General features: G+C 31.2%; 1 protein-coding gene across 2 annotated transcripts in view; it reads right to left on the bottom strand.

Moving 5' to 3' along the window:
- Positions 1–25,122, bottom strand: part of LOC107454562 (guanine nucleotide-binding protein G(s) subunit alpha) — a 36,101-nt gene extending 10,979 nt beyond the window's left edge. Inside the window, exons 1-9 of one of the 2 annotated variants that reach the window (XM_043047047.3) lie at positions 24,962–25,122; positions 19,661–19,802; positions 14,925–14,997; positions 14,790–14,844; positions 9,492–9,611; positions 9,325–9,422; positions 6,751–6,805; positions 6,573–6,670; positions 5,003–5,182 (exon numbers count right to left, since the gene is read on the bottom strand). In XM_043047047.3, the coding sequence (XP_042902981.2) occupies positions 5,003–5,182; positions 6,573–6,670; positions 6,751–6,805; positions 9,325–9,422; positions 9,492–9,611; positions 14,790–14,844; positions 14,925–14,997; positions 19,661–19,772 (791 nt within the window). In that variant the 5' untranslated portion in view covers positions 19,773–19,802; positions 24,962–25,122. The remainder of the gene's footprint in view (positions 1–5,002; positions 5,183–6,572; positions 6,671–6,750; positions 6,806–9,324; positions 9,423–9,491; positions 9,612–14,789; positions 14,845–14,924; positions 14,998–19,660; positions 19,803–24,961) is intronic. The other variant, XM_043047048.3, reaches the window with a different exon arrangement.

Raw genomic sequence — 25,122 nt, 5'->3', positions numbered from 1 at the left:
ATGGAAGGTCATAGAAAAACAGAAGGTGGCCAACACTCTCCAGAGAATATTTCAGCATCGGCCAATTCTATTTTCGTCAAAGAAGCACCAAAGGGTTTTTTAATTCCCCAAAATAAAAATATTTTTAAATATTGTTGTTAGTCGCCTTCTGTATTAATTATTATTTAGTTACTGGCCGGTTGCCGCTAAAATTGGGCGATTATTCTTGTTGCAGATATCGATATGAAAATCTTTACTTGCATCGACGCTGCATTTGCTTCTCGCTCTAGTCCTCTATTGCCGTGCTCCTATGCTATCTGCTTTGCCTGCCCTTTTATTTTAGCTACTTTATTTTCTATAGTGAGTGAGTATCCACATTATAAGTGGCCGATTTTTATCATCTTAAAACAAGAAATTGGTGAAACAGTTCCAGAAGGGTTTTTCCCCGAAAATTGTTGATCGCTATTCAAAGCAACTAAAATGTTCGTACAAGAAATGCAAGCTCTATTTCTCCCCCAATCTTTGTCCACTTAAGTAAGAACCATACAGCTTTCGTCACGTAATCGCTACCTTTATAATTTTAAGTTCTTGTCAAAAAGTATGCACGTTAAGAATCCTAAACTAAAATTTAAAAAAAGCAGCAAAGAAAGATTAAGAAAATCAAACCAATCAATAGTGCGAGAGAGGCGGTATTAAAACTTCAAAATTAATTTGGTTACCAACTGAAACTTGAAAGTGTTTTTCAATTGAAAATAGGTATCTCAAGACTCGTGATCACTTTTCCCTTCTACTTTTCGAAATTATTGCTTTTTTTTTCTTCCACGGCAGTACATTTCGGTAAGAATTTGAATATACTAACGTGGGGGAGGGGGGAGATTTATTGAAACCATGGTAACGGATGGGTGGTAAATCACGTAACCTTGAGACGCCTTTTAGGTAAGGGAGGCGTTTAGGGTTTTCAAACACCCCAATTGTAAATTGCAACTATTAATATTTTCTCAAATTACTCATTTTTTTTTCAAACACCATTTTAAAATTCATTTCAACACATGTCGAAACCAATGTTCTCCCCTCCCCCCTTGTCATTCACTTATAAGGAATTACTTATATACAGTTTAAGAAAGAGGTGACTCTCAAATCAAACTCTTTCTCGACATTCAGTCAGGAAACTTTCACTAAGATGTGCTCAAATTTTGTTCAATCTTGCTGGCTGTCTTCGGAACTCATAGTATATTTTTATTTCAATTTAGGGGAACATTTCTTTTTTTTTCATACATTATCATATTTACCTTTTATTCTTTTATTAACATTTTATTCAAGTTTTATTAATAATTTTCCTACCTACATTTAAATCGTGACACTTAGTTATGAAAATGATTCATTTATTTCTTTTAAATGAAGTTTTTTAATAATTTTAAAAACACCCTCAAGGAATTTTATTTATTTGAACTTAGTTTATGTCTTATTAAGGGGTAATGTTACGCATGGAAAGGCTAAAATTCGTTTGAATTTCAAATGCCAATTTATTTCTTAAATTAGTTCTCTTTTTGGTTTTTATAATCGTTACATCGTAACTATTATTAAAAAAGAAGTTACTTAAATTTTACAAAAGCAGTAACTCTAAACATACAATAAAGAAAATGAAATAAATTTGTTTTCGATTAACAAGGTAAAAAATATACAACAATTAAACAAAGTTGCAGATTCACAACTGAAAATCTGCTCCGATTTAAATAATTTTACATAAAATATATGAAATTAAAACATTTGAGCTATATAAAAAATTGAAAATAAAGTTAATGAATAAAAGGAAATTAGATATTTTAAAGTCAGTGTTAGGGTCATTGAAATTGTCTTGCACTAAAATTTAACATGTTTTTTTTTCATATAAACGCAGCCCTACATTTTAAGCTTTTAAATTTGAACTTGAATGTCGGATTTTGATTTGAAAATTGATTGTAAGGAAAGATTTAATGAATCGCAATTATTTTTTTTCATATTTCTTATAAGATGGTCATATTAAGAAAAATAGAAGAAAGGATGGGGGAAAAAAACAGATAAAAGAAATTGAAAAACAGTGTTCAAAATAAACATCTTTTATAAAATATCTATTTTTAATTCATATTAAAAACTTATAACTAAAACAAAAGTTTTTTCAAAAATTCCAATTTTAAAACAATTATTCATCAGTATTGCTCTTTCTGATGTTTTCGGAAAGAATTAAATATTTAATTATTAAAAAAGAGAGGAATATGCAACTCTAAAGCAAACAATATATATATATATATCCATCCTGTTTAAAATTTTCATACACTGATACTATCTAGATTACAAGCTTTGGCTAAATGTAAAGAATATGAAAGTGTTCTAAACGCAACTTTCATTCAAAGAAGAGCAATTATAAGGAGTTAGTCCGAGTGTTAAAATAATAGAGAAATCAAGCAAAAGAAGAAGAAAAAAAATAGCTAATGTTACTCGGGTTCGTGGACACGTATCTATCTGAAAAAGGTAAACCCTACGATGGACAGAAGTACTTCAACAGATGGATGGCATTTGAAATAACATCATAAAAATTTTCTTTTTACATTTAACGTTCATTGTTTTCCTACTACAATAATTTAGTTCTCCACATCTGTTTTTATATCTCGCTCAACTATAATTTAGTAATTATAACTGCTAACAGAATTTTTAAAAAAAATTTCCTAGAAATTTTTATAAAAAGTGTTAGCTATTGGACAAAGTTTTTATTCACTTTCATACTTATTTTAAATAATACCCTTTTATTATTATTCATATAGCTTTAAAATCAATATACCTTACCTCATTGTAAAAGTAATCAAGTGAGTTAGAAATATGGGTGAAAAATAGAACAATTGTTTTTATCTCAAATTATATTCCTACTTCAGTTTCTTGGCACATAAGTGAAAATATCAATCCTATTTTACTGTCCCTTAAAAAACCCACATTTCATCTTATCTAGAATTATGTTTAAACATTTTTTTATAAAATCAAAAGTATTTATTGAAATTGTAAATAGCTCGGCGGGACCGAAACAGAAAATGCTCAGCGAATTGTTGGATTGATTCCAATAATATCTGCGGGAAGGGAGGCGAATTATTGTTAAAAAAGAAATCATCATTGAATTGGAGTCAATTCTTTTGGAAGGGGGCGAATTATATGCTGAATTTGTGTCAAAAGAGTTATAAAAATAAAATTTTTGAGAGTGAAATCTTTCAAGAAGGCATCCAATTTGTGATTAGAACATAAACTGTCTTCCATTGTCAATTTAGTTCAATAACAGAAATCTAATAAAAGCCTCTTCGTTTTATTAAAACTAAAATTACTTTTAAATGCGAGTTTTTCGTTATTGATTGAATAGAAAATTGACACCAACGTTCATATTCTCTGGGTGACATATTAAATTTTCCCTCTCCTGCTTTGAATGAGACATTTGTCGATGATTCTTTAAATTCCAGATGTCTAGAGTATGATTACCCTTAGCCCCATTTTTTATTTATGCATTTTAAACAAGCATTTTTTCCGAGACGATGGATGGGTGTTAGAGTTTAGAAACTATAAGAGTTTCCTGTACAAATTCGTACCTAATTATGCATCTGTTATTGCTAACTAAATAAGTGAGGCATTGTTTTCGATTTGTTATTTTAAGCTGGATCGAATGAGACTATACACAAGTTAATAAGACGAATAGCTTGCAAGCCGTTTTATGCATAAAAAGAGCTATATTTGTCATGGTTCACACCTTTTACTTTGCTATTTATGGATTATCTGAACATGTAAGGTACATTTCCCGATGAAATTTTTTTACAGAATTGAATGATATATAATTCGAATTGATATAAATAGTTTTGAAATTGATATGTTTTTTCATAATAAATGCCACTCATTTTGTATGTATAGAAAAATCATTTCAACTTTTGAAATATATGCCTTTTTAATTCGGTTTTGATCTGATTCGATTGAACGAAAAAATATATCGGAAACAATACCTCACTTGTTTTTATAGCAATGTAAGATATGTAAATAAGTACAAGTATAAAATTATGCTTTTTGTACATAAAATGCTTAAAACTTTTAAACTATTAATCCGATCGTCTTGGGATGGGTCTCATATAATTTAGCATGGTAAATAACATCGGAAAATGTATCCTAGATATCAGTTTTAATTGTATGTATAAGTCGTGTTAAAAGAAGTACTGTTTATTCATAAAAATTCTTGCACCTTTTGAACTACTTGTTGTATTAACTTATGTATAGTCTTATTTCCGTAAAAGCATGCATAGTAATTAATATTTCGGAAAAGAATACGTAGGAAACAATATCTTATTTTTTTTAATAGCAATATCATAAACGTAATTAGGTACAAGTACAAATTTGTAATTTTTATGCACAAAATCCTTATAACACCTAAACTATTATTCCGTTCGCTTCCCGGGATCGATCTTATTCAATTCAACGGGAAAACATATGTTAGAAAATATGCCTCACCTGCCAGTCAAGACGAAATTTAACTCTCACACTGAAGGGGGAAGTGTACGGAAGAAAGTAGGGGAGCTTTTGAGTATCTTTTATAACAGAGCTTTCTATGGGAAAAAGAAAAAAAAAAAACCTTAGGCATTATTGTTTCTGACGAAAAAGTTTAAATTTACTGTTGAAAATCAAATTTAATTTTAAATTTATTAACACACTGTTAAGTTTCAACGCAACCAATGGTTATCTAAAATAAAGAGAGAGAACATAAGTATTAGTCCCCAATTTTAAATTCAACTTTACTTCAATTTGTCAAATTTGAATTTCTGAACACCCCCCGTGGAAAAGTTATACCTACGTGCTTAGGCGCCTATTTACAAAGAGTATAATCAGTAACTTCTCTCATTTTACCTTAGCTATCTATCTGGTTTAGATTTTTATTCTTTCCTCACTTTAACATTGTTTCTTTTTAATTTAATTATTTATAAAAATTCAAAATCTATGCATAAAGATCACCCTGTATAAGAATCATTACCGACTCTTCCAGACATCTTGGAAAAGTGAGAGACTTTCCTGCAGTCTATTTGTCTTCTGGTCCTCTCGTATAGTCTGATCGAATCCGGACGATGCAACAAGAAACAGAATTGCCGTAATTCCTTCGAACACCTGTATCCATTTCCTACGCTCTCCTCTCTGTCCACCCACATCAAACATCCTATTGAGAAAATATCTGTAGAATTAAACCACATTTTCCTTCATCATTTTTCACTTATCCATTAATGTTTTAGTTTCAAATTGCAAATAGTACTATAAATTCTGTATCGATTCGCGTAATCATACATTTCCCTCGTCAAACCAGATTTCTTCTGGCCAAAAGTGTCCTTTATAATGTATTGAAATGAAGGGGGGGAAAATACTTTCTTACAATAAAGGAAGTTTTCTCAAAATAACACTCTTCATAATAGCATTCGTGACATTTTTTTTTTTTTTTTTTTTTTTGCGAACTACTGATTTTAGTTTAAGTGGCACGTTACGCTAGATAATTTTTGATTCATTGAATGATGGATGAGCTCTGACTATTCTCAGAAGTCAGATTTTGTCATTTAATTGCTGGACACAGTCCGGAGACTTTTATTTTTTAACTAATTGTAGCACATTACTCATTCTCTAATTTGCTAATACTTAGCTTTATTTTTCACACTTTAAAATGCTATTGAAAAAGAAACTCCTCTCAGAATTTTTGATTACGTTTATGTTCTCACATTAATAATCAAACATTGTGAGAAAAGTTTACCAAAAAAAATTTTAATTTGATGAATTGTTTAAACTTTTTTTTTTCTTTCGCTAAAAATGTTGTTTATTAAAAATTTACTGATGAAATATTTCAAACGAAATATTTTGCCATTGAATACGGGCATTGTTTGAAAATTGAAAAAGCGATAAGAAAAAATAAATCAAAGCAAGAAAGAGTTTAAAAAAATGCATAATGACAATTAATTATAAAAGAAAAAAATTGGGTTAACATTATTGCAATTATTGGTTAGCCATCAGTCATTTTTTTTTTCCTGTATCAACTTTGCCACAACATTTCAAGTCATATGGTTTGAAAAAACTGCATCAATTGATGTATGTCTTCCAATCGTTTTCAGCCAATATACGTTTCTTTAGGCGTCATAAAATTCTTTTCCTTCTTCAGTATTCGTATTTATATTTAAATCGTCCCCAAGATACTAATTATAAATAAGTTATTCACGGAAAAAAAAACATAGAAATACTTTAAATTAATATTGTTTGAAAACATTTAAAATGCATGCTGGTGAAAATAAAAAGAGAAACTCTGTCTGTAAAACAATCAACTCCAAGAAATTCCAAAATGATTGTCTGCTTTTTTTAATTATTATTATTTGATCTTGTTGCACTCCTTTTTTTATTAATACTTAAGTTGGGTCTGAATTTTTTTATAACTCTTTATTTGTGATTTAGTTAATCTAGTGGATAAAGTTGATCAAGTCGAAAGGTGTGCGAACATTCAACAACATCTATTTACACACTAGGTAATAAACAAAACAAAAATATTTACAAATTATAGTGTTTATTATACTTGCCAGAAAGACTGGTAACCTCCACCATATTTCTTTGGTACTTTGACGGTAAATTCAATCCGGGATATTTCAGAAGTTCTTTTTCTGCAATGCAATATGTCCTGTCGGTAACATTATTATTATTTTGAAATGAAAAATTTCACAAAATATTGCTTATAGGAGATAAAACTCGTTTGCTTACTTTATCGCTCGGTGAATAATCATCTTTCCGGATTACTTGAATTTTGTCTAGGAAACTTAAAAAGAAAAAATTATTTTTCAATTTCTTATTAAAAATGGGTCCCACAAAATATATTTCAAGCATTTTGCTTTAACTGTAAATAATTAGTTCGCATATTTAGGCTTGACGCTAATTACGATCATAAGTTTAAAAGATTTGAATACATTCACAGTAATAAGTGAAATTAATGAGTGAATCCTTTAAAAAAGAAAACAGATTTCTAGTTTTGATTCTTTTTTCTTCGGATATATATATATATAAATTATTTTATACGATTTATGTTATCAGCACTGTTTTATATCGTTTTCTTCTTAGTAAATTTTTTTTTAACTGTTAGATAATCTACTTTTATGGCATTTTAACTTTTACTCCACGTCGGTAAGTTTATTTTTTGCTTTATTTCATCTCAAACTCATTTTCAATTGCATTTTTATTTTTTACCAATATAGGCTCATTATAATGATTTATTTTTATCTTAGGATAATTATTGTTTATTTTGAAATATTGCATTTACAATCGTAAAAAATTTCTTTATAATTATATATATATATATACATTGTGGTCCCGAATCCATGGTACAAACTTTAATGGTAGGTACAGGACATTGTAACAATGATTTATTGTATAGGAATGTATAGTCGCAAGTGACGCGGTGAGGCGTAAACAGGGGAAATAAAAGGAAAGAGAAATGGAGTGATCGGTTGGTATTATTGCCGGTAGAGGGCAGTAGATGTCTAGCCGCCGTTGAAAATGATGCATCGCAGTAGGGAAAAGTGCCATTCACAATTGTGTTGCCGTAGACGATGGGTGACTTAATGTATGCAGAAAAAGCAGACATGCATTACATGTACGGCCGTGCAAATGGTAACGGCAGAGCTGCGTTACGAATGTATCGCGCGGAGTATCCTGATCAACGAATGCCGGATCATAGAATTTTTCAATGGTTACATCGTCAATTTTGTGAAACAGGTGCGTTCGACGTCAACAGACATGACGCTGGTCGATTAAGAGCTGTATGCACTCCAAGGCTGGAAGAAAGCATCTTGAACATTGTGGCTGATAGACCCGAGTCAAGCACAAGAACTGTTGAGCGTGACGTAGGTGTGAGTCATCAGACTGTATGCAGAGTGTTAAACGAAAATCGCTTACACCCCTTCCATTTTCAGAAAATACAAGCTTTGAATCCGGCAGATTATCCTCTCCGCGTGAACTTCTGCCTGTGGGTGATGCAGCAATGTGCGTTGCAGCCGGATTCCGTAGGTGATATGCTATTTACAGATGAAGCGACATTTTCACGCGAGGGTGTCTTTAATGCGCACAATTTCCATGTGTGGGCAACCAATAATCCACATGCAGCGCGACCACATGCGTTTCAACAACGTTTCTGTATTAACGTGTGGGCTGGGTATTGTGAACGACTTTTTGATTGGCCCATACTTACTACCCACGCGACTCAGTGGCGGAAGCTATCTTATTTTTCTGAAAGAAGTGTTACCACAACTGCTGCTTGATGTTCCGATCGCCATTCGTAACCGCATGTGGTTTCAGCACGATGGGGCGCCAGCACACTTCAGCATTGATGTACGAAATTACCTGAATGCCACGCTTGGTGCTCGATGGATTGGGCGTGGTGGACCAATCCCTTGGCCACCCCGATCTCCCGATTTATCGAGCCTCGATTACTTTTTATGGGGACATCTAAAGCATCTTGTTTATGAGACTCCAGTTGACTCAGATGAGGATCTCGTCGCTCGCATATCTGTAGCTGCTGCAGGTGTGCGTGAAATACCAGGCATCTTTGAACGTGTACGCAAATCGCTCCACCGACGCTGTCAAGCATGTATCGCTTCTGGTGGACGCAATTTTTAGCACTTACTGTAAACATCACACTTGTCAACAACGCTTTCAGTAAAATCTTTGTTTTTCCTTTCGGCCGTTATTTCTCCTGTTTACGCCTCACCGCGTCACTTGCGACTATACATTCCTATGCAATAAATCATTGTTACAATGTCCTGTACCTACCATTAAAGTTTGTACCATGAATTCGGGACCACCCTGTATATGTGCATACTTTTACGGTTTTTTCTTACATATAACTAAGATGTGGGGTAATATTTTGGTGTCTCAAAGTGGTACTAAAATTTCGTAGTTCAAATGTAACGCAAAACAAGTGAAACGATCTCTATCGTCAGATAAACTTTGAAAATTCAATAAAGTTTTAATAAGAAATGAAGTAAAAATACCTATCTAATATATCTTTTGTAATTGTTAAAAATGGATCTTATGTGTTTTATGAGTATCTAACCCTGGAAATTGCCTGTATGTTGATTTAGGACTTATTAAGTAAAATAAAGTTAGAAGAGTTTAGAAACTTAATTTATTTTTCTTGTCCTCTATAATGTCGTTTTTGGGTGCAGTTATAGGGCAATTGAAGTATCTAGAATGCATAATAGTAAATTATTTTTCAAGAATTCGTTATAAATATTTTATAAGGGAATGGAATTATTTAAATTTTGAATAAAACCTGAAGCTTACTACTTAGTTGAATCGATGAGTGGAAATTCACCCATTCTATTAAATGCACGCTGCACACCAGGATCAGACCACAGCTGTATGACACGGTCATAAAATTCCTAAAGATAGAGAACATTATTTAACCGGAAAATTTCTTTTAAAACTAATATATAGATGCCCTGTAATACCTGAGGATAGGCAAAATCTTCTGTTAAGCTTACAGATTGAATATACTGAAGGCTTTCAACATTGTTGTCATCGTGTAAACGTTCTGGTGGCTTCAAACTGCCCATGTTTCCAATTATTTCCTAGATAATAAAGAAGAGTTTAATATGTACTAAAATTTATAACATAATGCTCACTTAACGAATAATATATATATATATATATATATATATATATATATATATATATATATATATATATATATATATATATATATATATATAAATATATATTCAAAATATAGAGAAAACATGGAAAAAAAATAATTTAATTAAAATTACTGAATAATGAAAAGAGAAGTAGAAAATTATTAAAATAAAATAACTTAATTAAAAATATGAAAAGAAAACAAATTTCAATAAAAATCCGGGGGGGGGGGGAGATATGATCTCTTCATCAGCTCACACGATTATGTCCGCAAAAAAGAGTGCTTTCTAATATTGTAATATAATATGGCCAAAGCAAAATATATCAATACAATAGTGTGAGGAGCAATCAAAAAATTGTGAAGCAAAATCGAACACATTAAGTTATAAATATCACGTAAAATACAAAAAATAAAATGTAAAGAAAAAACAGAACAAAACCACAAAACGCAATCTATAAAGCGAGTAACGAAGTGAAATGAACTTACATGTACGGGAAAATTTTCAAGAATGGTTCAAAATATTTTCTTAATAAGATTACTAGATTACAAAATATGAAAACAGAATCGCAAATTGAGCTAAAATCGTTAATAGAGGGATTTTGTTTTAGAGCATGTTCTTACTCAGCTTATTAATTTTAGTCTTCACTTATTATTTCTCTCTTAACTTTCTAATACCGAATTTTTTCCGTCAATAATCATAATTTTTAAAAAAAAATAGTTAAGCTTATGAGGATGTGTGCCTTTTTCTGATAATTATTTTTGAATAACATTAAACACTGCATGTTTTTCATAAGCGAAAGAATTTATTTATTATATTTTAATTTAAAGTTATTTATATCTGTATTCAAATATTTATGTCTGTAATCGCTTTTTTTTTTTTTTTTTAAATCAGCTTACAATCACTTGAGCAAAACCTACGTATCAATACTGGGAGCCTTTTCAATTCATGCCTTCTAATCTAGTACTACTTGAATTATTCACAGAAACTAACGATCTCCAGAGAAATTCCTGTCCCTAGTTCTCTTGAATCCAGGGACAGAGATGGCTAACTTTTTCCATTTGGTTTTCCAGTTAACTTACTGTTTGTTATTTTCAGCCGTCCAGAGTGTTGCATTTTCAAAAAGAATTTTTTTTACCACTGCTTTGATTTACAATTACACTGTTGTTTAGTTTTTATTAATCGGTAATACGGAGAATTTTAAAAACATTTCAATCTGAGGTTCCAAAGCAGGAACCTTTACTCTGTGATTAATAAAATAAAATCGGGAAAATTAATGTTAGAGGGTTTTATATATATATATATATATATATATATATATATATATATATATATATATATATATATATATAACTTGTAGTGTAAAAAATTAGAAGTATCGATACAATTCAAAATATTTTATTAACTACATTTATTTTTCGTTTTAGAACGATTGTGTCCTCTTTAACATGCTTCACTATAAGAGCTTTAAATTTTTTTTCATAATACGTCGTGCATCACACTATTTCTTGCATACACAGCTTATGTTATTCAGCAGCGTCATTTATGCAGAGGGCGATTACAGAATAACTTTGACGACCCTCTGCAGAGCATACCGTTTGAGTGTACAACAATTATTGTGATTTAAGAATGTTAAAAACGATTGCGTAGCTCGTACGATTGCAGTTACAGTGACAAAATTATGAAATTTTCTAATGTCGACACCCACTTTTTTTGATCTAAACATAATCTCTACAGTCAAAAACCTAAAATGGAGTTAAGACGGTATTTGTTGCTCAAAAAATCGGCCTCTGCTAAGCATCTCCATTTTTCGTAACCACTAACGAAGAGAAAGCGATAAAAACAGTGAAAAAATAACAAAGAATATATATTTTTTAATAAATTTTCGACACGTCTGCTTTCTCATATTTCCGACATGTCAATTGCATTGTTTCTTATAAGTTTTTTAAACAAACACCGAGCCTCGCAATTTCTTGTCTTAAAAATACTGTTCCAACTTCATTTTTAGGTTTTTTATTGTAAGAATTACTCACAGTGTGCAGAAAAAAAAACGGATCACCTTGAATAACTTTTGATCTAATGATCGGGTCTTCACGCTCTAGAACTCTATCATAATAACTCGAGGGGGTGACCTCAATTATTCTAATTAATTATTGCAGACGATATTTTAAGTTACGAAATCAATCACAAAAGTTCTCTGGATGAACTTACCATTTTTTACGACGGACTCAGATTTCTGACCCCTTAGGAAGATATAGAGGAGTAGCCGCAATCTTGGAAATAGGGTTCCAATAGTTTGGTCAGGAGAGCGATCCAAGGTTTGGACCCCTTAATGTTAATTTTACTTTTTGCGTATTTCGCTATATCTCGAGAACTTTTTCAGCGAATCGAAAAAATTTTGCGCGCAATTGTAAAATTCGTTTATCCAAAGATAATTTCATGCAAAAAATGACTTTTCATAAATATTTAGAATTTTTTATTATTTTATTTAAGACTGGTCAAAAAAAAAGTTTAATTGCAAAGTATAAAATTTTTCGCATCATCTTAAAGAATGTAATTTTATAAGACGATATACAAAATTCGAGCAAAATCGGTCGAATAGTTCCAGAGAAATTAAATTTCAAAAAAGTCAGACACTTAAAATTCGATTTTTCAGGAATTATTCGACCGATTTGGCACCCATTTTGTATTTTGCCATTTAAAATTACACACTTTAAAATGGTGCCAAACATTGTATGCATGACAATTCAAAATTTTTTATCCTATTCTTAAATAAAATAATAAAGAACAATAAATAATTACTAAAAGTTATTTTTTGCGTGGAATTATCTTCGGATGAACGAAATTTATAATTGTGTGCAAAAATTTTTCAATTCGCTTAAAAAATTCTCGAGATATAGCAAAATACCGAAAAAGTAAAATGAACATCAAGGGGTCCTGGATAGCTCTCCTGCTGACCAAACTATTGGAACCCAAGATTACAACTACACCCTATATTTTTCAAAAATCTGAATCCATCGGAAAAAAAAAGTATGTTTATTCGTCAGAGAAAGTACGGTTTTGTGTCTGATTTCGTAACTTAAAATATCGTCTGCACTTATGAATTTGCGTATTTGAAGTCACTCCCTCCAGCCATTAAGATTGAGACAGTGAAAATCCAAATATGAGGATCAAAAGTTATTCTGGGTGGTCCATTTTGGCGCACTGTACACAGCCCCCGTTGTTTTTTAATAACATGTAATATTAAATTATTCATTAAAAGTATATTACAATGGACTATTTTGAATTTATGAATGAAAACGCCGGCTTACAAGTCGTTGAGGACTCAAACAGAACATACGAGGCTTGTCTGAAAAGTATCCGACCTTTGGCCAGAAAAAATATTTCAAATATCTGATGGAGTTGGGACCCTAATCCCCTTCAAAGTAGGCCGCTTGGGCTTCCACACACTTAGCCCACCGATCCTTCGACTGGTGGAAACACCTCTGGAAGTCTTCTTTTGGAATGGTGTTCAGCTCCGTCGTCGCGCTCCGCATTATCTCTTCTTTACTCTCAAAACGGGATCCTTTCAGCGGCGTCTTCAATTTTGGAAACAACCAGAAGTCGCAAGGAGCCAGGTCGGAAGAGTAGGGAGGTTGGCGAATGTTTGTAATTCCATGTTTGGCTAAGAAAGTGTGGATCAATTGGTATGAATGTGCAGAGGCGTTGCATGATGCAAGTGCCAGTTTTTCGCCTTCCACAAGTCTGGTCTTTTGCGCCGAACTGCCTCACGGAGTCGCCGGAGAGCATCTTGATAGTACTCCTTTGTCACTGTTTGTCCTTAATGTGCGTATTCGCGATGCACAATTCCACGGACATCAAAGAAAACAGTCAGCATCACCTTGATTTTGCTTCGCACCTGCTGCGCTTTCTTCGGCTATGGAGAATCGGGATGCTTCCATTGCGTCGACTGTCTTTTTGTTTCTAGGTCGTACCCGTACACCCATGACTCATCTCCAGTTCTCACGGTATTCAGAAACCGAGGATCAGTGTTGGCGGTGTCCAGAAGGTCCTGTGCAACGTCAAAACGGAGGTCTTTTTGTTCCAGGGACAACAACTTGGGTACGAATTTCGCAGCTACTCGGTTCATGTTCAAATCTTCACGCAAAATTGCTTGTGCAGAATCTCTACTCACTCCAACCTCTTTTGCAATCTCCCGCAATGTCAAACGACGATCTGCCATCACCAAATTTCGCAACCTCTCAACATTAGCTGCACTCCGAGCTGTTTGGGGTCTGCCACAACGCTACTCACTCTCCGCTGATGTGCGGCCATCTTTGAATCGGATGAACCACTCCTTAATTTGTGTTACACCCATCGCTTCTTCTCCAAACACCTGCTGAATCTTACGAATTGCTTGGCTTTGAGAATCACCAAGCTTTTGACAGAATTTGATGCAATATCTTTGCTCAATTTGTTTAGTCATCTTACGAGAAAACTAAATCCGACGAACACTACGAACAACACCTTATTTGGCGACCACCAACCAGCGACTGGCACAACCGAACGCGGTGAAAAAATTCAAGCATGTGCATTAAGGTTCCTCCTTCCACCGTGCACGATGGTGCCGCTTTAGAATAATTACTTAGCGCGGGAAAAATTAAGGTCGGATACTTTTTAGACAGGCCTCGTATTTAAAGTTTTGTTTGGGTTCTCCCTTTCGAATTCATCGCACTCATGCATCTCTTTCAACATGAACTTTCGTATATACAGTATTAACTTATGTTTAAAATTAAAACAATTTTTAACAATCCACAAAAGAACTTTAAAAAAAAAAGCCGTCAGTTTAAAAATGGCTTTCTCTTTAAAACCTCATCTATTTGTTCTCAAAACATAAAAAAAACTTTTGTATCTCTTCCTCGATTACCTTCAGAATGGGTACCACGGTCAAAAATTGAAAACTTGGATTTTATTTTATTTATTAAATATTGATTTTTTCATTTTCTTTATAAAAAAAAAGTAAAATTTAGTTTAAATTCAATCTTTTTTTCTCGAGAGTTACTTATATAAACTTCCTTTAATTTTCTATGAAATAAAGTAATTTTTTCTTTTTTAATAATTGCGTTATTTACCAACCTTAATAGCTTCTAAAATGTTTGTTCTAATGTGAGTAGCCTTCTCTTGCCTTTCCCTGAAATCCAAGATTCATTTTAATAAATGTCGAGCCATTATTATTAATCTAATAATGTGAAGTTATAAGAAACAAATTACAGATCAGAAAATCCTTGTATATGCAGGATTTTCATTTGCTTCACTATCGTACTCTTTCCTGATTCACCAGCACCTAAGAATAAAAAATATATATTCATCATTTAAATATTTTCGTTTTTATTAATCCGAAAAAAGGTTCTTCGTTTATATTGGCTTTTATAAGGTACATTTAAGGTACATATACGCACATTTTCTAATTTTTTTTTTTTCTAAACAATAGTGCAAAAGTGTAATTTATTATTCTACTGATAACAATTTTGTTCTTTCACCCGAAAAAGACGAGAATTCTAGGGAAGATCAGAAACATTTGATATATTTCTAAGATAAATAAAGTAAAATAAGTAAAAAAAAATTTAAAAATAAATAATTATTTATGCAGTTTCATCAGGGTGTTCCGCAGTGATCACAATTAAGTCAAAAGGATTGCAAATTGATATTTAAGCTAGATCTTGTGAATCACTACGAAGGAAAAATGGTTTATATCTTATGTATCACTCCACTTTCCTCTGCAGTAATTCCTAAGATTTAAATAGCGTTTTTATCTTTTTTCCTCACATAAATATTAATGAACTAACTCTAATGTATAACCCTTTTTTGTCTCCATATTTTTAATAAAAATTCTAAATAAATATTCAGTGTCTCATAAAAAATATTTGAACTTTCAAGCAAATGCCTGTCATCTTGATTAAGAAGAGATTTAGTGTGGTCAATTTTTATAAATTTTCCGAAAAAAAATCTTACTAATCATTGTGTTTACCATATCTATTATTCAAAAAAAAAAAAAAAAAACAATTTCTCCCTATTTTAAAGGTACAGAAAGTAAAATTATGGTATACACATTTTTTTTAAATAACCTTACTTAACTTTTTAAAGAAATGTTTTTATCTCTCTCCACTTACGAGGGCGATGTGTGAACAGTCTTAATATTTTTATCATTGTGATGTGTGTTTAAATTTACGCGTAATTTTACTATTCATAAAAGTTTTCAGTCGTTTCTAAATTCTAACAGGTGGGTGAGCCCAAAACAAAATTAATATCACAGCATAAAGAAAAGTATTCGGTAGGCCATGTTATCCTTTATTGGGCTATATAAATAGCGCAGTTTGTTATTTTTCGGGTATCATAGCAAGCTTGGGGAGTCCTCCGAATTCAAACACTACAAGTTTAATAATATTGGATGGTGCGTTTTTTCAAGCTTAGGCTTAAAAATCAGTCGGAAATAGTAAGCCGAAAGTTTTACGACGAATTTTAACCCCAGCACCATCTGTGCGTAGCCTTACACAATCAACCAGGGGATCGGTTATTTTATTTTCTTATTTCTCTCTATCTGAAAAATTATACCTGCTGTGGTTAGAGCATCCTTCAGGAGGTCCATCTTTCTCATACATTCCTCCTTCCACGTCAGTTTTGGCTCAAAAATGAGTATATGCTGTTTCAATTTTTTAATGCATTTTTAATTGGACTATTATTTGTTTCGGGGCAAGGGCGCCGGCAGAATATTATAAAAGGGGGGGGGGAAACCTTCTAACAAACTAACCCCTTCCCTCCCCTCCCCCCAAAAAAATCAAATATTCTGTTATTACATTTTGTTTTGTTATTACTAAAGCCCGGAATTTCAGACAATAAAAAAATGCAAAATAGGCAGGCAAAAAGGCATTTAAAAAGCTTGAAATAGGCACTTAAAAAAGGCACTTAAAATTGGAGCAAAATGATAGTTGGTAATGTCTAAAAGCCTATACAGGTATCCAAGGAATAAAAAAAGTTGCTAGAAGTATCCGGTATACCTACATATTCATTTTACTCGACTGTCGTAGCAATAGTACAAAAGAAGTGGACATAATTGCACAAAAAAACCCTCAACTGCGTAAGTGTGAAATAAAAATTGAAAACTCATACTTACAATAATATTGTATGCGGATTTATTCTGATGATTGGTTGTTGTTGCACATCACAACTAGATGCTTTTTCAAAAGAGAAATTTTGTCTCCTGTCAGTCAATATAGTTTTAAACAAAGAGAAGGATCTTTCTACTTCGATAAAGGTTATGGGCGCGTACCTAAAACAACTTGCCATGGTTGGAGATATGATAAGTTCAACTGCAGTATCACCAGAAAATACTTTCGCAATGTCCTTCATGCATTCAAAGTCTGTATTTGCAGAGATGACGTTTTCACATGTCTTCCTTATTCTGTCACCAGCTGGTCAAGGCGCAGACATTAGTTCTTCAATAGTATTGTCGAAAATCTTTAGTGACTCGGACAAGGACATATTTCTTTTTTCCATGTGTTCAATAGCTTCAGGGAGCTTCCCAAAATAAGTTGAAATAAAAGTAAGTTCATTTTTTATTTTAGAACTGCTAAGCAGATTTTTACTTTTTCTTATGGATATTGCCTCTTCATCCGAAAAGCTGGTAAGGACTTGAGTGACTTCCTCAAAATTTGTGCAGTAGTATGAGACTGCTGAAATCCATATTCCCCATCTCGTAAGGATCGGTTTAGGAGGTAATTGAATGTCTGGTGTAATATCTTTGAACTCTTGAAGGGGCTTTCACAAATACTTTTTTCTCACTAGAAACAAGCGAGTCTACCTCAGGATAGAGACCTCTTACTTCCTCTGCTGTCCTGTGCAATGCATGGGCAAGGCACGTTAGATGGATCATATTAGGAAATAAAACTTTTAAGGCATTTCCAGCTTTTTTCATGTAGGTGGCTGCATCTGTAAGAAATAATAGCACTCTTTCATGCTCAGTACCATTTGGCCAAAGTAAAGCCAGTGCATTAGTGAACAACTGTGCAATTGTAGTACTGTTAGTCTTTTGCAACTGTTCAGATGTCAACAAAAAGATTTTATGTTTTTCAAATGGGTCCATAACACCAACAATAACATTCGCAACATATCGTCCAGTTACATCTGTCGTTTCATCTGTAGATAGCCATATGTTTTTCGTTCCGATTTTATTTTGAATAGTTTTAAGAACTTCGGTGTAACAGTCATCTAAATAAGTTTTCCTTAAAGTCGATTCACAGGGCACACTTTGATTCGTATATTTTTGCAAAGAAGCTCGTATGCTTTTATTTTTAAGTTTCCGCAGCGGAATGCCGGCATCTACAAATGATCTGCATAAATCCATTGCAAATTCGATTTACGAGAAGATAATTGAAAACAGGTGGGAATCAGAGTCGGTGTTTTCCCATCTTTTTTATCTTTTGCTGTTTTATACTTAGATGTCTCCAAGTGCTCAGATATAAAATACTTCTTCTCAAAATTTACTGACTTCTCGCATGCCTTACAAAACAGAATGCTACCATCAGTAGAAAACACATCCGACCCAAACTCTTTCACAAAACTGTCCAGTTTTTTGCTTGTGCAGGCTTTTACTTTAGGCATTTTTGAAATAACTAGTACTAGAAAATTATTTCGTGCTCCTGCTACAATGTGCTCAACCAGCTTGGTGAATTCGTTTTGTAGATAAGAGAGCATACGAGTTATTCGATGGTGTAGGCTATATGGGCCGTAAATAGGAATAAATTCTATTGGTTGTAAGTAAAAATAACTCCAATATTTTCACTCCCTTTCTCTCTCTCCTTGCAAAGCGCATCGGGCGAAGGTGACGCCACGACGAAGGTGACGCCACAAAGAAGCGGAGAGGAAATATTAATAAGACAAAATGAATCAAGTCCTAATCTCTATAAATGTGTTACAATACGTCGGATGACTGTCAACCATTTCTGTACTTCAAAATTTCTTCATTTTGCGTTTATGCTCGGTCAAAAGCACGAAAAGCTTTGCAGAAAAATTTTAAATTCGACAGAAATAGGCATTTATGAACAAAATGAAAGACAAAAGCATTTTCAAAAGAAAACGTTTAAGAAAGGCAGAAAAGGGCATTTATGGCATTTCGCCTGAACTTCCGAGCTCTAGTTATTACATATACTTTCATCAGTTAATTTTTTTCGTGATACATTTCTTCATTGTTAACAGGATATTTTAAAAAAATTACGAATTTACATGGTACGAAATGTGGAGGAATAGAGAAAATTCCTATGAATTCCTCGAATACATCGATTTAGTTATTGAAGCCACACCGTTTTAATCCAGCTGTAGCGGAGGCAATCAAAATTGGCCTAACTCTTCCAGCTACTACGTGCACTATTGAACGAACTTTTAGTACAATGCAACGCATGACAACGTCTAACGAGAGATTAAGTAGTTTGTGTGCATAAGAAAAGAATCACAGGTGACTCAGAATTCATTGAAAACGTTATAAACAGATTTGGACAGCTAACAAGACGATTACAATTCTTGTTTGATTAAACAATTTTTAAATTGTTATGTATCAATAATTTCTTAACTATTTGTTTTTGAATCAAATTTTTAATAAAAAAAAATTATACTCTTTAATTGATTAAATAAAAAGCCGGGGGGGGGGGTGCACCCCGCTGCCGGCGCCCTTGTTTCGGAGTTACACATTTTGCTCAATTTTGAGAAACCCTTTTTTTGCAATGAAGCCTTTAAAAATTTTACTTAAATAAAGTACCATAATATCATGAAGCTGGTTTTCCCAATGCTGGACTGCAATGTTGATCTCACTAAGTAATCTTTTGAATGAATCGGAAAGAAGATAAAAGAATTCAGCCGAGTTAATTATTCTTATTACAATTCTTCGTAGGAGTGCCGAAATGACTATGAATTAAAATCAGATCAGCCAAAAATAAATAAAAATAAAACATAATTACCAAGAAGAAGAAATTTTATAGTTTTTTTGTAGGCCTGCATCCATTGTTCTATCTCCTTGTCTAAAGTCCTACTGTGACGACGATACGGATCAGTTGTCATACAACATGCCATTTTTACAACCCTTTTTTTTTCCTTCTTAAACTGAAAACAAAGTAGAATGACTTGAATTACCTGTATGTTTGAAGGATTATATCGTGTGCGGGATGCACTGGCGGAAATGCTCACGATTTCGGCACCGCTTGATATTCTTGGCGAAAACTTTTAAGTCAAACCTGCTCTGTCGCCAAATTGCTTTTGCGTAGCGTTTGTAAACAAGGGATAGATAGAATTGTTTTCATTGTTTTGTGTTTTCATAAGATCATGTAACACAAATATTAAAACACAAAATTCTCTTTGCAATATTTAGTAATAATTTTAATTAAATCTTTCAAATTTAGTTTTAATCTGAACTTCTAAGCTGGAATTTAATTTTAAAATTTTATGACTGTGAAGAGCATTGACCTGATGTCGTATTCTGGTGCATTGATTGTATTGACTTGTTTGGAGTTTTCTCAGAAGTGTTTTTTATTTTCAATTTCTGAGTAAAAAAATAAAAAATAAAATAAAATAAATAATTAAATAGATAAATGAAATTTTTTTTACTGATTTGATTTAAATTTTAACAAAATCTTTTTATCACGTTGAAAGGTACAGTTTCTTATTAATTAAACTCCAAATTTATAATTGAAATACGTGCAATGGAAACTAGTGTTATACTTGCGAACAACTTTTTTTCGAGTTTAAGTGTTGTTAATTATGATGAAAGTTGGCATTGTTGACAATGTAATTTTCTCGATAAATCAACTATAGATATTTTTTAAGATGCAAGCAATCATGATGGATAAAACAAATCAATTAGGTTAAAAATAGCATAAATGCTAAAGAACAAATAAAAGCAAAAGTTCTCTTAGAGCCTTAAAATATATTTTACTTTTATCTATACTAAAGTGCAGTTGGTATAATCAAACTGAAAAAATAGAGAAGCTCTTATCAGGCACTGTAACTAATCTCAAGGCACTGTAACTAATTTTATAATACATGTTTATTTAAGTTTTTAAAACTGTATACAAAAACATCTGAAATATATTTCATATTAACAAAATAGTTCACTGTTGCCTTCTAAGGGTAAATTATTTTAAATGTATAATTTGCTTTTGTAGATCCATTTCCTAAAATATTCCCCAATTAATTATTATTTGTGTAAAAATATCGATTTTTCTGTGAAGATTTTCGTATTATTTATTTTGAATCTACCATTCCTTTTTTTCATATACTATAATATGATATCTTATTTAGTAATGTTATAAAAAATGGCACTCTTTTTTAAGTCGTATAATTATAAAATAAAACTTGGTTCTTGTACTTTATCACTTTTGAAATTGCACTTGAATAAAATAATGTTAAAGTAAATTTGATCGGATTAAAATTAAATAAAACTTTTTTTTCTGAATTTTTATAACTTTTGAAACTGCAAAATATTGAAGTAGTTTCATTAAAATCTTCATCTCAATGAAAATGAATAAAATAAAAAGGTTAAAGTAAATATGATAATGAAATATATATAAATATTTTTTTAAGACTTTTACAACTTTTGAAACTGCTAACAAATGAAAAAAATGATAAGATTAAAATAAAACATTTTAAATGTATTAATTGCTTTCTCAGGTTTTTTTTTTTTCAGATCTATCTTAATTTATTATTTGCGTAAAAGTATTGATTCCTTTGTGAATAATTTCTTATATATATTTCCACATTGAAAATTATCACTTTTTTCTGATTAAATGTTTAATTTGATGAAAAACGATTTAATAAAATCTCCTATATCTGAAAAAGCAAACAAGAGAAGCAATTTTTTTTTAAATGTATAAAGTACTTCCTTAACTCATTCCTCAAATCTATTATAGTTCATTATTAGCCTTACATTTGAATGGCAAACTGAATGCAATATGCTTTAGTATATAATCAGCACAAAAGCCTTTATATATATAACATAGTAAAGAATGGTAATGGTCTTAGCAAATAGATTTTTAAAAAAACATAATAGGTTTTACACTTTCAAGAACAATAATAAAAAAAAGAAGTTGAAAAATAAAATTTTTGCAAGAATCTATTTTTAAATAAAATTCTGAGACATAAACATTAAATTAAGTATGAATTTTTCATTCAAAACAAAAACTGCTTATAAAAAATATAAGAACGGTGTGAAGATAGAAGTGAACTAGAAAGAAATTTATAAATAGAATAGAACAATCATTTTCCGAACGATTCAACGAAATAGGGCTGCACGCTGTAGCAAGATGTGACGCATAGATCTGTCGGGTTACCATATTCTCAATTTTGCTGTTTTCAGAGCGCTTATTCTCGACCGCGCCCAGCGGTGCCGATGAGCATTTCCGTGAGTGCAAACGGCACGAGTGCTTTTTTTGTTTCTTTCATGCAACAAGAAAAAATTAAAAAGTGGTGGCAACATTTTTTTATATGTCACTAATTTCTGATGGACAAAAAGCTCCATAAAATGGTAGAGCTAAAGTATGTAACTGTGGTTTAACATTCCCTTGTTATGAATTTTTAAAGTGGCCAAATTCTCCTAAACTGGCTATCACTTTTCTATTGTTCAGATTTTTATTGTTTTTGATTTATGACTGTCCTTCATAAATACAATGATATCCAAATAATAATTTGTAAAATAAATGCGTGATATATACATTTTTTAAAATTTCCTTATTTATTTTTCTTTCTTTTTTAACAATGCAACACATTACAAAAATTTATAAGTGCTTTGAAATTAACTTGGAAAGAGAATTTAATGAGATGTTTCCCACCCTTTAGTTAAGGTAATGTCATGTTATGTTTCCTAATTGCATTGGTTCTTGATATTGGAAAATTATTTGTAATAAATAATTACATACTTTTGTTTGTTATTTTTAAATCAATTTAGCATTATTAAGTTGTGTAACACATTATAATTCATTCTGGTTATAAATTCTTAAAAATTTCTTACGTTAAGAAAATAACTACATTTTGACTGTTATAATAAATAATTAAAAAAATAATAACAACAGCAAACTGTTACTCATTCTTTCTTTATAAGTTGACCAGCTTTATAGGTTAACCACTGAGAAGCATTTTACACCGAAAGAATAGTAATAACACAGCAAAGATTTTCCCATATTCTTTACCAGTACAGAACCCAAAACATATACTTCAATTATATTTTCTAAAAAAAATATATGAATAGATGGGTTTTCGAAGTCACTGATTAAGAATCGAATGTTAAAATTTTAATATTCAAAATGGCTGCGTCTAAGTGCCGAAAATTGAATGTGTCTCATCATATGCATTACTGCAAAAAAGTTATATTTATTAAAAGTTATATTTGTATTGTTATTCAGTGCATTTAAAGTGGATATGTAACTACCATACGTATGCTATTCAAAATTTAATATTATTATTATGGAGAGAAACGAAAAATAAATAACTAAATAAAATCTGCATTCTTTCGGATTACTTTTAGAGAAAATCATTATTTTAATAAATTATAATATTTATTGGAATATTTTATACGATTATTAGATTCTTATATAATATGTAATAATTCTCATGTAATTAATATATTATGAAATATATCTTTATATTCCAATGATTTTAAGTGTTCTCGTATGAGACTGAGTTCTTTTAACACTTTTTATAAGTGTTGAGAAATAAGAGGATGAAAGAAAAATCGATTGAACTAATCTTTACTGTGGTGTCATCTGAAATCTTTTTTGGAGCGATGTCAAATTTAGATTAATCTTCAAAAGAAAAAAATATTAAACAAGGCTTACGTTTCTTTCAGAAAAATACTCAAATAATAACGAAATATATTTTGTAATAGCACATAACCCCACATATTAAACTTGTCATTAAATCTTACCAGTGACCGACGCGACATTGAACTCATATATTTAATTCCCAACGCTACTATTTCTGAAAATGTTGCTTTAAAATGTTTTATGAATATTAAATGTTGTATTAGTAGTGAACATAGAAACATTAGAAATTCTAAGAAAAAGTAGAAATGGGTTGTATTTACTTATGAAAATACAAAAAAAAAAAAAAAAAAAAAAATCATGTTATTTCTTTTGTTAATTTAAAAATTCTCAAAAATTACTTAACCTTCTGGTTTTTTTTACAGTTTAATCAAAAAAAAAATCAAAAGGGACAATTTAGGGCAGTTATTTTTTGCAATCCCTGATTCCGAATCCGAGACCATTCTTTAGTATGAAAGAGGGGGGGGGGGGGACAAGGAGGAACTCTCCTTTTTATGAATCACAATAAAGTTGTAAAATTATAGAAAATATTCAGTTTCGCATAAAGGCTTTAAATGACTGAATTATACTAATTATTTACAGACTCAACATAGAATAATGATGCTTTCAAGTTCTTTCGAGAGAAATCAATAACAATCATAAAAGTACAATCATTTCTAAAGTTTATAACAAAAAGTCACATTCCAAGAGCGAAAAATTTCTAACCACTTGGTTTGGAATTAGAATATTATGTTAATTTTAGATTATTTTTCATACTTTTACTGACTAAAAAACATGAATGATTAGTACTTATAAGCCATTTCATGTAACAGCTTTTCTTGAGTTACGGCTACTGTGTGTAGGTTTCACTGTATTTATATTACATGGGAATTCAGAAATAATACATTTATAAAATTTAACTTTTTTATTTAATTATTCTATTTAATTACATGAATTTCATTTAATTTGAATGAAAGAAAAAGAAATTCTTGCATTTGACAGACCAAAATCTGAAAAGATAAATAAATTTTTAACACATTACAGTAAATATTAGAACTGATGTCATGTCATTCCTATAGGTTGTTGCCCCATAAAATCTGTAGTTCGAGATAATTTTTCACATTGTGGCGAGAAATAGTGTAGTCATTATAAATATTAAATTGCCAACGGCTTGAAATGACCCAACAGTGACCATCAGTAGAAAGAACTGTCTTTGAGCTCATTTTAAAATACAGTGTTTGACGATGGATCGCAGATAATATTTGTTTCAATTTGTGTTGTTAATTTAATTTAAATGATTAAAGGACTAAAAAATGAATCTGTAGTCCTGATTATGCCACTCAATTCTACGCAAATAACAACTAATGAACACAAACGATGAAGGCCTGATTTCCTCTGTTATGTTTTTTTAAAAATTATAGTTATGTATATTCAAAAATGGTGCGACCCAAAATAAAAAGTTATGAAACTTACAATAAACTTTTCCAGGCTGATCAGGTTCCAAATAAGTCATCTTTTTTTTTTTAAGTGCTGTAAATAGACAGAATAAACATATTAAAAACGGGAATCACATTTCCAACAATGGCACGTTCCCCGGGCAATCAAACCACTCCATGAAAAATCTTATCTCTCTT

Source organism: Parasteatoda tepidariorum, chromosome 2, assembly GCF_982258835.1.
Source record: "Parasteatoda tepidariorum strain Cologne lab strain chromosome 2, Ptep-v5.0, whole genome shotgun sequence".
Taxonomy (NCBI): Eukaryota; Metazoa; Arthropoda; class Arachnida; order Araneae; family Theridiidae; genus Parasteatoda; species Parasteatoda tepidariorum.
The sequence above is the reverse complement of the archived record's forward strand: the minus strand, read 5'-3'. Positions and strand labels throughout refer to the sequence as shown.